Source organism: Capra hircus, chromosome 24 (genome assembly GCF_001704415.2).
Source record: "Capra hircus breed San Clemente chromosome 24, ASM170441v1, whole genome shotgun sequence".
In the NCBI taxonomy this organism is placed as follows: Eukaryota; Metazoa; Chordata; class Mammalia; order Artiodactyla; family Bovidae; genus Capra; species Capra hircus.
Genome location: NC_030831.1, coordinates 61,999,210 through 62,015,908, shown reverse-complemented (window position 1 = coordinate 62,015,908; position 16,699 = coordinate 61,999,210). Strand labels below are relative to the sequence as shown.

Below are 16,699 nucleotides of genomic sequence, written 5' to 3'. Positions count from 1 at the left end.
TTTATGTTTCCTTGACTTCTTAGGCCTTTGCATATAAGTCAGATGCTTTTCTGTCATAGGCCTGATCCTATGCTAGTTTCAAAATCAATCCAATTGTTGGGTTTGTGGCCAATAACCTGTGTCTAGTTCTGGGTTATTTTGGTAAATTTCTCTACTACCAGACTCTAACTGGTTGGCCCTGAGAAATTTTACTTAAAAATTAAATCATACTAAAGATAATCAGTCTAGTGACACTAGAAAGCTGGGCTATGTTCCTTATAGATGGTGCCAATATATAATTTCCCTGGAAGATAGAGATTCTGCAGGGCAGACTAAGTCAGATGACCTGAAGATATACTGGGCTACATCTAATGGAAGTCCTTAACATAAGTCTTACTTGTGACTTTACTAATACTGCTGGCTATGTTTGTATTTCACCTGTTTTACAAAATTGCTGTTTCTTACACTGTATGTGTGTGAGGCCTCTAATAGAATAATATATAGTCCCATATGAGATCGATGATGGTAACAGTGTAACTCTAGATATGGCAAGAAGCAACAAGAGGGAATATTCTCCTGGACCAAAAAGCTAGTAAGACAGGTGGTCCAGAGAATTTTGGATACTGTTTCATGGCCTAGTCCAGTAACAGCACATTGAGTGGCCTGTTTACCTGAGAATGGACACTCTCAGCACCCTGGGATAAAATGGCCATGAAGTGCCCCCCTCATAATCATGGTCAAGTTTATGAGCAAAAAGGGGCTCTGCCAACTGAAGACTGACACTCACCATCTGCATCCACAAAGATTGAATCACGGCCGCTGCAACTGCTGACTTTCAACGCCCCTGAAAGGAGTTCAGGGTGAAAATCAGGAATGAGGCATTCTGTGCTCTGGGAAAAAAAAAAAAAAACTGGCCATCAGATAGATCTTTTCAGGAAAAGATTTTATGAGTCCCAATTCTTGCATCTTCTCATATCTAGAAAAACACTGTCATTAATGGTAAAATCTGCTTGGCTGTTAAAAAATAGTTTACAATTAAAAGTCAAAATAGAGTAGCTACGGTTCAGATATCCTGGAAAATAACTAGGTGATGCTATGGGTGCACTTTCAGATTAGAGCTTGTATTGTTCCAAGCTGGGGCAGTCCTAGGCCCCATTTGGACAGGAAGTTATCATAGTCATTGTTGCCTAGTTCCCTAAAATTAAAACTGAGCGAGACTCTGTGGGGCTCTGGATACGGATCTGCTCTGTGTTCTCCATTTCTTATCTGGAAGATACAGACTTTGTTCAGCCTCCTTGGCCTTCCCTGAATTCCAAAGCGTAGATTCAAACAATTGTTAATCAGGGAAGGGAGGGGATACAAAAACAAAAACTATCAAAGGTTGGTACAGCCTCCAGACAGAGTCCTGGTTCCTACTCAAAGAAATATGCATAACAATGTCTCTGAGCCCCCACCCAGGTAGAAGATGGTAACTTCAGACTGAACACAAGATTCTTGGAGCACTGCTCTGTTGCCTCACCACCAACCCATCAGAAGGGGTCACAAACCCTGTAAGCCTCACCCCAAATGTTGCCTTCTGTTTCCAGGGACCAGAGATGACCATCCTGTTAGGTCTCCTGTTTGGCCCTTGTCTATTTCATCTCTGAGAGGGGCCAACTAAATTGCTGCAACTACGAGGGTAAAAGCTGGTTTCAGATGTGGAAAACCCCAACTTAGATCAGGTAGAGAGACTTCTGCTCTGCTAGGCAGGCCTACGCCCGTGCACAGCAGGAAGAAATTACAGAAGAAAGAGACCTCCGCCCCGATTCCCAAGAAGTATCTTGAGTATGAAGTCTCTCAGGGGGCCCATGTGCTGTGTTAGGGGAAGAACGTTGATTTTATATAAATCACTCAGGGGTAATCAGGGAGTCCCTGGCCAAGATAAGAAAATGGCTAAATCAAAAAAAAAAAAAGAGAGAGAGAGAGAGAAAAAAGTCTCGAAATTAATTTGAGTCCTGGTTCCAACAGTCCCTGTGGTTAACAACACTAATTTCTACCCTACTCGGACCGCTCATTATATTCCTACTCATTCTAACTTTTTGTTATTAAATAAAATATATTTAAATGTATTTTAAATAAATTGATAATCTTTGTAAAAAAACAAATCAGTACCGTTCACGTAATGGTACTGAGGCAACAATATCAGGCAGTGTCTCAGAATGGAGAGGAAGATTCCTCTCAAGGATAAAAAGACAGGGGGGAATGTTAGGACCAAACTGAAGCCAGGACAGGCTCCAAGGGGCAGGCTAGGCCTGAGAAAAGCTGAGGCTCTGGGAATTCCCGCAGGCAGTGTAGCTCGACCAATCAGAAAAAACCCCCGTAGCCGCCCCCCCCCCGCCCCCCCTCCCCGCCCGCACCAGACCTGAGCCAATCCATAGGGATGCGAGGCTTAAAAGTCCCGCGCGCGCGCACAGTTTAACCAATCAGCTATGCTGTTACAGAAACAAAGAACCATCTGTATAAAAGTATATGTGATTCAGAGCTCGGGGCCTTTGTCTGATTCCACTGTGCTGGATGAAACAGGCGTCCTGGCTTGAGCTAGTAATAAACCCCTTTATGCGGATGTCTTATTCTCTCAGTTGTGGGGACTTGGACTCTGGGCATAACATACAGTCCATGGAATTCTCCAGGCCAGAACACTGGAGTGGGTAGCCTTTCCCTTCTCCAGGGGATCTTCCCAGCCCAAGGACTGAACTGGGGTCTCCAGCATTGCAGGCAGAATTTTGACCAACTGAGCTATGAGAGAAGCCCTTGAGTAACAAAGGGCGGATTCATTCAGCTGCTGACCAGGCAAGGGAGGAAGTGCAGAAACAAAGAGGGCAATTAAGAGACTAGAGTGCAACATTAAAGTGGGATCCTGGTTCCCCCTCAAGGGACATACACACAGAACTTGTTTGAGCTTTTTTGCAGGAACTAAGCTCCCACCCCAAGCGGAGGATGGTAACTTCCTTGGCTGAGCAAAATTTTCCTAGAGCACCACCCTGCTACCAAATGGAAGAGAATCATATGCCCTGCAGCGCTCGCCCCAAATTTTGCTTACAAAAAGTTCTCCCTCCAAATTATTGGGGAGTTCAGAGTTTTTTGTTTTTTGTTTTTTTAGCCCAAGCCATTCATTCTCCTTGCTTAGTCCTTCAATAAACCTTTCTCTGTTCCAAACTCTGACGTTTCAGTTTGACCTCTCTCTGATGGGGCACACAAACTTGTTTGACTCAGACAGTAAAGAATCCACCTTCAATGCAGGAAACTCGGGTTCAAACCCTGAGTCGGGAAGATCCCCTGGAGCAGGAAGTGGCAACCCACTCCAGCACTCTTCCATGAAAAGTTTCTTGGACAGAAGAGCCTGGCGGTGTGCCATTGATGGGGTTGGACTGAGTGATTGGTGCACAAACACACCCAAGGATAGAAACTGTCAGACTATATTTAAAAAGCAAGAACCAGTATAATAAAGAGTCTGACTCATTTTTGACAATTGACTATTGACAACGTTCTGTGGTTTAGTCACTGAGTCGTGTCCGACTCTTTGCGACCCATGGACTGTAGCCCAGCACTCCTCTGTCCACGGGATTCTCCAGGCAAGACTGGGGTGGGGTTGCCATTGCCTTCTCCTCACAACGTTCTAGTCCCACCCCTGTTTGTTTCCGTCTAACCACCCCCACCCTACACACACACACACACACACACACACACGCACACACTCACGCACACACTCACACACACGCGCGCGCACACACACAACTAAGCCAGCTGGCAAGGAAAGGCCTGGAGCTCCCTCCCCCGGTACCTGCAGGAAGTGCAAGCCAGGCGACCTGACCGTGCCCAGGAGCCCTCCCCCAGGCCAGCTCCTAACCGTGGTCAAGCCCTCCAGGCTCTCGGCAGCCAGGAACCCTGCCGCAGGCTCCCCAGAAACCTCATCACACGAGGAACTAACATTCTTGGGGCGGGTGTGGGATCACTAATCTCCACATCCACCCTTTTTTTTGATGGGGAGTCCATCATCCATGGGAGGACCGCAGCCTCCCAGTCTACGGTGTCTGCTTGTCACGCGAGCGTGCGTTCCTCGAGTCTTCGTCTCGTCACAACAGAGATTTGGAGTGACGGACATTAGAGCCCCCTCGGCGTGTCACAGCTCTCGGGTGTTGGATAGACCGTGTTAGAGCTCTCAGGTCTCCAATGGACCGTGTTATAGCTCTCAGACAAATCAGTGTTACAGCTCAGTGTTACAGCTCTATTTTATTTAGAAGATGGCAGGAAAATTCATCTTTCAGGCGTGAGGGCACGTCGATCTAAAGAGACGAGGAGAAGAGCGCCCCAGCGCGCGGGAGAGCGCGAGAGCTGGCTCCGGCTCCTCTGTGTGTGCCTCTCTCCCTGGGCCTGTCCTCTGTAAACTGGGCCAGCCCGGCGCGGCGCTTGCTTCCCCTGAGGTCCTTGCTCCTGTGGCCAGCCCGGCGCGGCGCTCCTCCCTGCGGCCCTCGGCCCTCGGGCCTTCTCTCGCTTCATTTCGCGCGCTTCTCCCTTCCGTGTCTGCAGCCGCCAACATTTTGGACTCCTCTTCCCTGTTCTGCCCGCCTGGCAGACTGAAAGCGAAACGCAGGGCTTCCCTGTGGTCCAGTGGTCAAGAATCTTCCTGCCAGTGCAGAGGACACGGCTCCGACGCCTGGTCCAGGAAGACCCCGCAGGCTGAGGAGCCGCAGCCGCTGAGCCCCGGCCCCGGGAGCCTGCGCCCCCGCCGGAGAGAGCCGCGTGAGGAGCCGAGGGCGGCAGAGAGAAAGCCCGCGCGCAGCGAGACACCCAGGGCAGCCGGAGCAGAACGAGTCGGTGAGTCTTTTTAAAAACCCCACTTGAGAGCGCATGCAGGTCGACCGAAAGGATGGCAGAAGGCACAGCCTGCCGACACTGGCCACATGACAGCCTGATGGTCACATTGGTATCGGACAAACTAAGCGGCAGGAGGGGCTGTTATCAGGGGTGGAGAGGCGGCGACCCGCGATGGAAACAGATCAGGGGCCAGAAGAGGGTCTAGAAACAGGCCCAGCATGTGCACGGGTCACAAAGATTCCAAGGCCCTTAAATCACCTGAGGGTGAACGCAGTCTTTTCAGAATCCAAGTGATGCTGGAGCGATTGAACGTCCACATTAAAAGTAATGAGCCACCGAAGAGGAAAAGGTAAATTTTTACATAACTTCCGTCTCCTTCTGCCTCTGTTATTCAGCTTGCCCCTTGCAGAGTCTGGATCACGCAGGCCGCACAGTCTCAGAAAGTGGGGACTTGCAATGCTAGGACCCGGAGTTTCTCTCGCTCACCCTGTCCTGCTCTTTGTAATCGCCCAGCCCCTGCAAACCTGCTTACTCGTGCCTGTCCATGTAAAGACCAGACATCCCCCTCCCCATCTTGACCACTGTCCCCACGCATGAAACCCCTAAGTTTAAACCAGCCTGTTAACAGCTAGTGTTGCCCACTACAATCTGTCTGTAAAAACTCTGTAGTCCCTTTGTTCAGGGCTCAGAGCTTGGAGTGTTGACTCCTCCGGGCCCGGCAGCATAATAAACCTGAGTTCTCCAACTCTCCGAGCGTAGTGCTTGGTTCCTTGAGCACTGGTTTCTGCAACACCACAACGCATATTTCACAAAAATTAATTCAAAATAAATCATAGAACTGCCATACGACCCAGCAATCCCACTACTGGGCAGACACACCGAGGAAACCAGAACTGAAAGAGACACATGTACCCCAATGTTCATCGCAGCACTGTTTATAAGAGCCAGGACATGGAAGCAATCTAGATAACAGCCTGATAACACCTGATAACACCTGTCCATCAGCAGACGAATGGATAAGAAAGCTGTGGTACATATACACAATGGAGTATTACTCAGCCATTAAAAAGAATACATTTGAATCAACAACACTGGTTTCTGCAACACCACAATGCATATTTCACAAAAATTAATTCAAAATAAATCATAGAACTGCCATACGACCCAGCAATCCCACTACTGGGCAGACACACCGAGGAAACCAGAACTGAAAGAGACACATGTACCCCAATGTTCATCGCAGCACTGTTTATAAGAGCCAGGACATGGAAGCAACCTAGATAACAGCCTGATAACACCTGATAACATTTGTCCATCAGCAGACGAATGGATAAGAAAGCTGTGGTACATATACACAATGGAGTATTACTCAGCCATTAAAAAGAATACATTTGAATCAGTTCTAATGAGGTGGATGAAACTGGAGCCGATTACACAGAGTGAAGTAAGCCAGAAAGAAAAACACCAATACAGTATACTAACACATATATATGGAATTTAGAAAGATAGTAACGATAACCCTGTATGCGAGACAGCAAAAGAGACAGAGATGTATAGAACAGGCTTTTGGACTCTGTGGGAGAGGGAGAGGGGGGATGATTTGAGAGAGTAGCACTGAAACATGCATATTATCATATGTGAAACAGGTTGCCGGTCCAGGTTCAGTGCACGAGACAGGGTGCTCAGGGCTGGTGCACTGGGATGACCCTGAGGGATGGGGTGGGGAGGGAGGGGGGAGAGGGGTGCAGGATGGGGAACACTTGTACACCCATGGTGGATTCATGTCCATGTATGGCAAAACCACTACAATATTGTAAAGTAAGTAGCCTCCAATTAAAATAAATAAATAAAACAAAGACTATTGGGTATACCAAAAAAAATAAAATAAATCATAGATCTAAATGCAAAAGCTAATATCATAAAAGTTCCAGGAGAAAGTCTTAGCAGACTTGAGATGGACAAAGATTTCTCAAATAAGACAGAAAAATAGAAACTATAAAAGAAAAAATTAATGAATTGGATCCCATTAAAGTTTAAAACTGCTTTTCAATGACACCATTAAGAAAAATATACCTGACAGAAATTTTTTATTTAGAATATATTAAAAGCAACTACACATCAATAATGAGAAAGCAAACAATCTAATAAAAATGGGCAAAAGATTTGAACAGACATTTCACAAAAGAATATGTATGCAGGGTCAGCATGCATATGAAAGGATGCTCAACATTATTAGTCAAAAGGAAAATGCCTAGCTACAATGAGATGCCACCTCCCATCCATGAGAAACGGCTGTAATGAAGAAGACCGGCCACACCACCCACTGGTGTGTCTTCAGGATGCCTGCAACGCTCACTCATTGCTTGTAGCAGAAAATGGTATGGCCGTTTTGGAGAACATGCTGGCTGTTTCCTATACAATTAAACATGTATTTATCATCTGACTCAGTAATTTCGCTCCTAGTCATCTACGCAGAGAGAAGTGGAAACGTATGTTCACACAGACTTATGGGCATAGCAACACTATTCACGGGCTTCCCTGGAGACTCAGTGGTAAAGAATCCACCCACAGTGCAGAAGTGAGTTCACCCTGTGAGCTGGGGCGATCCCCTGGGGAAGGAAATGGCTACCCACTCCAGTATTCTTGTCTGGAGAATCCCAGGGACTGGGGAGTCTGGCAGGCTACAGTCCATGGGGTCACAAAAGATTTGGACACAACTGAGCAACTCAACAACAATTATTATGTATAGCTGCCATACCCTGGAAGCAACAAAAATGCCTGTCAATGAGTAGTAAATGGATAAACAAATGTGGTTTATCCAGATGATGGGACACTGCTTGTCAGTAGAACGTAATCAACTACTGATATCCCAACTAGCCTCATGAATCTGAAAACACAGCGCCGGGCGACGGAAGCTAGGCAGGAGAGAGGACACAGTCTGAGCCCAGATCCGCCCTGGAGCGACGGGAGGCAGGTCAGCTGTTGGCGGAGCAGGGTCTGTTCAGGGACAGCTGACTCAGAAGCAGAGCAAAGAACCTTGGAGGATGATGCAAGTGTTCTGTATTCTGGGTGTGATAGTGTTTTCATGTGCGCATTTATCAAAATTTGTCAAGTTCTAGGCCTAAAATGGTGTGTTTTATGATCACATTTATTTCACAATATCAAAATGCTCATGAAATTGACAAGGAATAATCCACTGTTGGAGCTGAGGACGAACATACGGGAATCCTCTCTGCCTGGCAGATTGTTTTATTTTGTTTGGCGTTTTGAGTTTTACTTTATGTTTTGCTAACGTGTTTCTCTATTCTCTTTCCTAGGTTCAGTTTGCCGCACTATATGCTAAGAAATAAAAAAGCCACACATGAACTGAATATAAATTTTTGTTTTCTTTTACTCCGGTATTATAATCTACCAAAATATTAGAACGGTGGGCGTCTCAAAACCCCTAGTCCACAGTCTTCACCGAAGAGGCTGCTCCTCTCCATTAGCGCACCAAAGCACAAGGCGTTGACCTCCTACAGGAAGACGGTGGAAGGTCATTAAGGAGCCTTGATTTGACCTGCTATCTGCACGTCACAAGCAAAACATTTCCGTTTCAGGAAAAGCTGTAAATATATGCACTACTGCAGTCATTAATCATTGATTTTGATGGTAAGGCTGGAATTCAAGTAAAACAATTTTTTAAAGAGCGGGTATTTCCATAAGCCTGCGAACACCCCGGCAGCGGTGGTGGTGGTTGCTTTACGCCAAGGCAGGAACTGCACTAAGGAGAAGAAAATCGGCCAAAGAAAAGGACGCTGTCGGACTCGTTGTGCCTGATGAAGAACAGGAAAGGGTGATTGCAGTGGAAACGTTCCCAGTCCTGGGCCGGCGTGACGGCGAAGCCCACTGCGGTGGCGGCCGCAGCCTCCGTGCCCGCCTCGGTCAGCTCCAGCACCGACCTGTGCAGCAGCCTCTGGGCGCGCAGCCCGGCGCCCTCGGGGCTCCCCGAGAGGCCGGCAGCGCGCAGCCCCGCGGAGGTGGCTTCCAGGTCGTAAGTGCCCGCCACCCGGAACCGGGGCAAGTGCAAGTCCACGGCCCTCTCTTCCATACGCCCCACGCTAGTCCACTCTATTAACTTCTCAGGAGTTATTTTATCTATAATCTGTTAAGGAAAAAAAAGCGGGAAGAACAGCTTGATCATCAGTGCAAATTCAAAACAGTGCAATACTAATTATTAATATTAGCTTTAGTAACAAGTGAGACCGAAATTTTATTTCACTCAACTGCTATTTATATATATATATATATATGCACCAGCCACTTGTCTTATATTTCTATATTTAAATTATCTGTCTGTATGAAAACTCTATCGCATGTAAATAAATTTTTAAAGTCATTTCTTATTCTATCAATTTAATATCTATTATTTCATTTTTTACTATTCCCCTTTAATCTTTGTCTACATATGTATTATATAATTTATATACTATCTTATATAATGAGTATTATCATATAGTTTATCTATTTATATATATATATCTATTATATATAAAATTATAATATAATTTTTATATATAATTTATAATTACTATAATATAGTAATTATAATTACTATAATATATAATTACTATATAATTTATAATTTATATATAATTTATATTACTATGAATTTATACAGTTGCAACTACATTGAGTATCTACTTTTCTTGTCATAAAGTAAATATACTTTCACAGCACTGCATATCTCTAAGTAGCTTCAAACTGATAGATATCTCCACCAAGCTGACAAACTCCACCCAACACTCGTCCCTTCATTCATTTTGCTTTACTGTCTGAGCCCCCAGGGAAGCCCTTCACTCATTCTACCATCATCTAAATACGTAGCAAGTGGACGCTGATAGATACTGTGGGTGCGGTATCTATTAATAAAAAAATTATGACTATTATTATATAAATTTCAAGCCGAGCATCCTAGTGTCTGACTCTTTGCAACCCCGTGGACTCTGCCTGCCAAGCTCTTCTGGCCATGGACTTCTCCAGACAGCAATACTGGAGTCGCTTTCCATTCCCTTCTCCAGGGGATCTTTCCTACCCAGGGATGGAACCTGGGTCTCCTGTATTGCAGGCAGATTCTTTACCAGCTGAGCCACCATGTATTTAACGAAGATGTTGCTGATTTGGCTCAGAAAGTAAATTTTATTCTTGAAATATTTCCCTACAGTAATTCCCACAACTGGAGCTTTTGAGTCAGATTATGAATACTTTTAAAGCTTGCAGATAAGTGCTTGTTAGAACAGTAAGCAGTGTGTCAATCTCATAAAGCTTGCACCCATCCTGTCATTTTGCTTTCCCAACATATTTGCCAACATATAATGCTGCTAATGGAAAAGGCAATGGCACCCTGCTCCAGTACTCTTGCCTGGAAAATCCCATGGACAGGGGAGTCTGGTGGGCTGCAGTCCATGGGGTCTCGAAGAGTCAGACACAACTGAGCGACTTCTCTTTCACTTTTCACTTTCATGCGTTGGAGAAGGAAATGGCAACCCACTCCAGTGTTCTTGCCTAGAGAGTCCCAGGGACGGGGGAGCCTGGTGGGCTTCTGTCTATGGGGTCACAGAGTCGGACACGACTGAAGCGACTCAGCAGCAGCAGCAATGCTGCTAAACACATTTCACAGAAGCAGAATGGCATCTAGTATCTTAATAATACAGCACCCACCAATTCACTGAGCACTTTCCAAGAACTGGAAGCATTCTAGGCGAGTGTTTTTCATGTCCTACATCCATTCTGGACGTTCCTAGTGGCTCAGACAGTAAAGCGTCTGCCTGCAATGTGGGAGACCCACGTTCAATCCCTGGGTCGGGAAGATCTCCTGGAGAAGGAAATGGCAACCCACTCCAGTACTCTTGCCTGGAAAATCCCATGGATGGAGGAACCTGGTAGGCTATAGTCCACAGGGTCGCAAAGAGTCGGACACGACTGAGCAACTTCACTTTTCAGATCCATTCTAGGGTTAGGGTTAGGGTTAGGGTTAGTCCAGGATGTATATGTATATGTATGTGTGTGTGTGTGTGTGTGTGTGTGTATATTAATCATTACAACACACATTAAGAGCTATGGAACTCATTTTATAAATGAGAAAATATTGAGGTTCAAAGAAATTAAGAAACTTCAAAGGGTAGAAAGCTACTAAGTAGAAGAACAGGGATTTAAAACAACCCTCCTGTTCTCCAAAGTACAGGCTACTCACCACATCAATATTTTAACTACAAAGTAGCTCTAGTTTAAGTGTTAGTCACTCAGTTGTGTTTGACTTTTTTCGACCCCATGGACTATAGCTTGCCAGGCTCCTGTGTCCATGGGATTTTCCAGGCAACAATCCTGGAGCGGGTTGCCATTCCCTCTTCCAGGGGACTGTCCCACCCCAGGAATCAAGCCCAGGTCTCCTGCAGTACAAGCAGATTCTTTACTGTCTGAGCAACCAGTGGGCAGGACTACATCAAGGGATTTATGATTAAGGGTCCTATGGACTTTTATTATGAGTCGAGGTAGGTTTATTTGGAGTTTAAAAAAAAAAACACACTGGTGAGTGATGCCGATTATGGGGAGGCTACGGTACGTGGGGCACAAGGTGTATTGGACATCTCTGTACCTGCCTCTAAGTTTTGCTGTAAACATAAAATTGCCCTAAAAAAGTCTTTTTAAAAATGAAATGTCTGAAAAAGGAACTCAGGAAGTCCAATAGCCTGTGACTAGAATTCAAAATTGCTGTCTATGTGCATAGGTGATTTTTTTCCCTGGGAAAGAGGGTCCACAGAGATCAACCACTTCGGAGAATGGTGGGTGATCTTTAGAACTCCTGTATGACCTCAAATGTTCATGTTATCTCATCCCCAAATGTTTTAGCGTTGGTTCTTCTCGACAAACCTGGCACCATTTAATGCTCCTCTTTAGATACCCATCTTTACCTGCTGCAGAGAGAGACAGAAATATTTTCTATTTCACCAGCTCCAGATGAGAGCCCTAACTCCAGACTCACCCAGAAACAAGCTCTGAGACAGAGAGCCTCGGGAGATGAAGGCAGAACAAGGAAGAGGCAAGGCTTTACCTTCTCCAGACCGTCGATGTCATTGGGCAGCAGCAAGAACATGCTGAGGTCATGGTTTCGATACGGAAGGCCCAGAATTTTGGCTGGCACGTCCTCCAGGGTCTTGAAGCTAAAAGACTGGCGCTGTGTCATCATCAGCACAGACTTGCTCGTGCTCTGCAATGAGTCAGCAGAGCTCGAGGTGTCAAGGGGCGGAAGGCCACCAAGGGGGCTCCCCAAAGTAATTGGCTCAACCTAAGACCATGCTAAAGAACAGAGCCTAGGAATCAGCATTATATATATATATATCTCACACTGTTGTTGTTTAGTGGCTAAGTTGTGTCTGACTCTTTGTGACCCTTTGGACTGTAGCCTGCCAGGCTCCTCTGTCCATCAGATTTTTCAGGCAAGAATACTGGAATGGGTTGTCATTTCCTCCTCCAGGGGATCTTCCTGATCCAGGGATTGAACCTGTGTCTCCTACATTAGCAGGCAGATTCTTTACCACTGAACCACCTGGGAAGTCATATACCATGTACATTTGCTCAAATATGACTTCAGATTCTACATTTTATCTGTAAGCATATCACACGAATTAATTAAAGAACATACCTTATTCAGCCAAAATTCCTCCTCCTTGGTATTTTCTTTCTTAAACTCCCTGTCCCATTGCCCTTTAAAATAAATTATGTTCACCACCACCAGCTTGATGGAGCTGCTTAAAGAGCCGTCTGGAAGCAGGTCCTTGATTTTTTCTGCAAATGAACAGCAACAAGAACAAAATGGGTCCATCTTCAAAATTACAAGTGCTACACGTCAGATACGGTGAACATGGACTTGACCGATCGTTCAAACCTCAGCCAGGTCAGCACCTGAAGGCTTAGCTGACAAAGAGTTCGCTGGCAGAAATCATAGGAGGTTCTCACTTTGCCCATCGCCAATTTATCCCACAGGATAAACTGAGGTGTAAGGGCTAAGAGCTCAGGCTCTGGAGTCAGATTGCCTCTGCTGAGGCGGGGCGGAGGAGGCGGGGCTTCCTCGAGTCCCTGCTGCCGACAAGGCTCAAGGCTGTCCGTGCAGGAGGCCCAGCCGCAAGGGGCCAGGCGCGTCTTTATTGAGCTGATGCTTCTCACTGACCGAGAGAAAGGAGCCCTCTGACATTTTTACTTATGGACCCAGACTCAGAAAGAAAGGTGCTCACGTAAAAGTCAAATATGACCTCACGACAGACATAAGCCAGGTATCAGGAGCCCCAAAGTCACTGCGATCCCCAGCTATGCGCAAATAATTCTCCACTACGTGTCTCCACGAAGTTGGCTTCCTGTGGTCCTCTGCCCAATCCCCTTGGCTCTCTCCACATCTGCTGAGGCCATTCCACTGTCGGCAGTGGGTTCCCCCACTCCTTGGCTCCAGTCCTGCCCCTCCAACCTGAAATACCCATCTCAGGTCCCCGCCCAAAGCTTGTGTACCCTTATACCCTATGCAGCGTCCAGCACAGGGCTTCACTCACAGCAGGTGCTCAGAAGTGTTTTTATGATGAACGACTCATCCATACACTACCATTTGTTTGGCTTTCAACCCAGGAATTAATCTTCTTTCGACTTTCATCTGCTGCGTTTACAAAATCAACAGGTTCCAGAGAAGCATGGTAATGTTTTTCAACATAATCTAAGTATTTCTTTAGGAGAAACAGGGAAGGAATAGAAATAGCTTTAAAATTCAGTTTACCCATTGCCGTCATTTCTAAATAAGTTCATCTGTGCATGAAGGTGGCTAACGTCATAAGAAGAGATCTTTTGGGGCCTGGGTGGGTCGCTTTGAGCACTTCCATGCATTTTTTTGCGCAGGTCCAACAGGGTTAGGGCAAAAGTCAGACTGTGAAGATGAAAAAGAAGCTCCCAAAAGGTCTGGGTAGCTGGAGAACAGGTCGGGAGGTGGGTGGGGTGGAGGGCGAGAGGGAGAGGTGGGAGGGACACCCCCAGTGATGTGGGCTGAGTCAGGCGCTCAAATTAGGCAGCTTGCCCCAAAGATCCCAGTCTTAGCAGAGTCATTTGGCCATTCCTGAGTACCGCTCACAGACGTTGTGAACTCAGCAAAACTCACTTGAAGGAAGAGGTATGTCTTTTCTCCAAACAGCCGGTTGGCTATTTTCAGTTCATAATCATCGCTGGGCTTGCTTATCTCACTCAAAACCCTTTGGAGCTGGCGATGCATCTCTTCTGTCGCCTCCAACTTCAAAGTCAAAGCAAAGACTCAGTGAGTCATCTCGGCAACAGTAAACCCGGAGTCACCGCCCTCCCCGCAACCGGAAGACACGGCAGCCTGGGGGGTCGTCCATGAGCTCGGTGTAGGTTCTGGACGCCGTTCTTTCCCCACTGGAAACACCAGTTAACGACAACACAAGAAACCCAGGATACCAGCTCAGAGATCCCTGTAGCCCGGAGAAGCATGAACCCAGGAGGAGACTGCATCAAAGCCCAGCAGGACAATTCATGACGGTCACACACCAGTTTCTCCCTGCCACACCTCATGGTGTGATTGGGGGAAAACTCTCAACCCCAACTCCCTGAGGAGAGAAGCGTGTGGAGGGTGTGTCCAACACTCTGACTTTTCAGAGGCTGTCTGAGGGACTGGTTTGTGTCTTGCCTGAATCTAAGCGTCAAGAGGAACAGGCACCAGGTTGGTCCCTGAGCACAAAGACCATCAACACGCACCCCAGTCTGCAGCACTACAAACAGACACCAGGGGGCGCTCCTGAGTAGAAGCTAGCAAAGCCGTGCGGTCATCACTGCGCCTCCGCGGTGGGTCAGCGGTAAAGCACACGCCTGCCGGCGCAAGACACCAGAGAGACTCGGTTGGATCCCTGGGTCAGGAAGATCCCGTGGAGGAGGGCATGGCAATCCACTCCAGTATTCTTGCCTGGAGAATCCCACGGACAGAATGCCATATGTGAAAAGCCCGCAGGTAACACCACACTCAATGGCGGAAGATTGAAAGCTCTTCACCTAGGAGCAGGCATCTGCCACCCAAGGTGAGCCTTTTTCTAGCTTGCAAGGACTCTGCTGGGACCATGCTTGGGAGAGGAAGTGCCTGACGTCAGCTGTGAGCGCTGATAGACTGACTGCACAATGGAGCAGCTGTTGGACCCGCCTTTGCTGTATATACTCCGCAAGGAAGCCTGACTCCTCGTATATGAACCCAGTGTCATACTCCGCAAGGAAGCCTGACTCCTCCTGTATGAACCCAGCCGCGCAGACAGCCTGGCCATGTGGGATCGTGAAACGAATGGCTCACACCGTTGCGGGACTTGAGCCACAATCTATGCGGGCGGGAAAAGGGCTGTGAGAGCGGTCCTGGCAGACGCGGCCTCCCAGGGAGCTCTACTCGTCTCTGGATGCCAGCCCTGACCCACGGACTCTCTCCCGTGTTTGCACAGACTGTCCCGTGAGTGAGGAATGCTATAGCCCTAGAGCTGGAAGAATCCGGGAACGGGGGCGCCTCGCTGGCTGCCGTCTCTGGGTCGCACAGAGTCGGACACGATTGAAGCGACTCAGCAGCAGCAGCAGCAGCAGCAGAGCCGGAAGGGACCTCAGGAAGTCGTTGGTCCTGGCCTAACAGTTTTCGATAAAACATCAACAGAGTAGGAAAAGGTCCTTAAAATAAGAAAAGAACGTGATAAAAGTGTTAGTCACTGAGTTGTGTCTGACTCTGTGACCCCATGGAATTCTCCAGGCAGGAATAGTGAAGTGGGTTGCCAGTTCCTTCTCCAGGGGATCTTCCTGATCCAGAGATCAAACCTGGGTCTCCTGCACTGCAGGCAGATTCTTTACCATCTGAGCCACCAGGGAAGTCTGTAGTGACAGTGTCACCCACTACTGCCGCAGCGCCATGGGGTGAGCCGCCAGGTGTCCTGGTTGCTCCACTAGACACTTTACAGAGGCTTAAAGGTGAGCAACTTCACACACTAGCACACCTGTTAAGTGATGAAGCCAGGATTTGACCTTAACTCCGAAATGGGCTGCCCAGGTGGCGCTGATGGGAGAGAGCTCGCCTGCCAAAGCAGGAGACACGGGGAACACGGGTTAGATCCCTGGGTCGGGAAGATCCTCTGGAGAAGGAAACGGCAACCCTCTCCAGTATTCTTGCCTGGAAAATTCCATGGACAGAGGAGCCCAGTGGGCTACAGTCCACAGGGTCACGAAGAGTCGGACACGACTGAAGTGACTCAGCACACGCACGTGCCAACTCCAAACACACTCCCTCTGCCACAGGGACTGTCAGTCTATTTGCCTTTATGGGCATGTATCCTAGCGGTTAGTGAGCACTAAAGCTGAGGTCTCCTCTTAACTCTAGGGTTTACTATTGGTTGACACTCCATAAGCCACCTTGTTTGGCTGCCGTTGTTATTATTGCTTAACAATAAGAATCGCATCTTCTACCCGCTTCCCCAGGGCTCCCACATCTGCCAAGTCATCGCTGGACGCTATAAGACAGGTCCTGCTGTTCGCTGTTTAGTCGCTGAGTCACTGTTTTGCGACCCCACAGACTGCAGCCCACCAGGCTCCTCTGTCCATGGGATTCCCCAGGCAAGAATACTGGAGCGGGTTGCCAGTTCCTTCTCCGGGGGATCTTCCCAACCCAGAGATTAAGCCCACGTCTCCTGCCTTGGCAGGTGGCTTCTTTACCAGTGAGCCACCAGGGAAGCCCATGTCGCCCCACCTCTTTTTCTTCAGCTTTGATTCTTGAGCTTTCTGTGTCTTTTTCAAAGAAAGGCACCTAGGAAGAAAAAAAAAAAAA

The 16,699-nt window shown here is 47.4% G+C and overlaps 1 protein-coding gene across 1 annotated transcript in view; it reads right to left on the bottom strand.

Annotated features, from left to right (window-relative positions):
* SERPINB12 (serpin family B member 12) overlaps positions 8,201 to 16,699 on the bottom strand; it is a 40,114-nt gene continuing 31,615 nt past the window's right edge. The window contains exons 11-16 of the mRNA XM_018039369.1: positions 16,622 to 16,678; positions 14,006 to 14,134; positions 13,463 to 13,580; positions 12,515 to 12,657; positions 11,924 to 12,079; positions 8,201 to 8,977 (exon numbers count right to left, since the gene is read on the bottom strand). Of these exons, the coding sequence (XP_017894858.1) occupies positions 8,597 to 8,977; positions 11,924 to 12,079; positions 12,515 to 12,657; positions 13,463 to 13,580; positions 14,006 to 14,134; positions 16,622 to 16,678 (984 nt within the window). The 3' untranslated portion in view covers positions 8,201 to 8,596. The remainder of the gene's footprint in view (positions 8,978 to 11,923; positions 12,080 to 12,514; positions 12,658 to 13,462; positions 13,581 to 14,005; positions 14,135 to 16,621; positions 16,679 to 16,699) is intronic.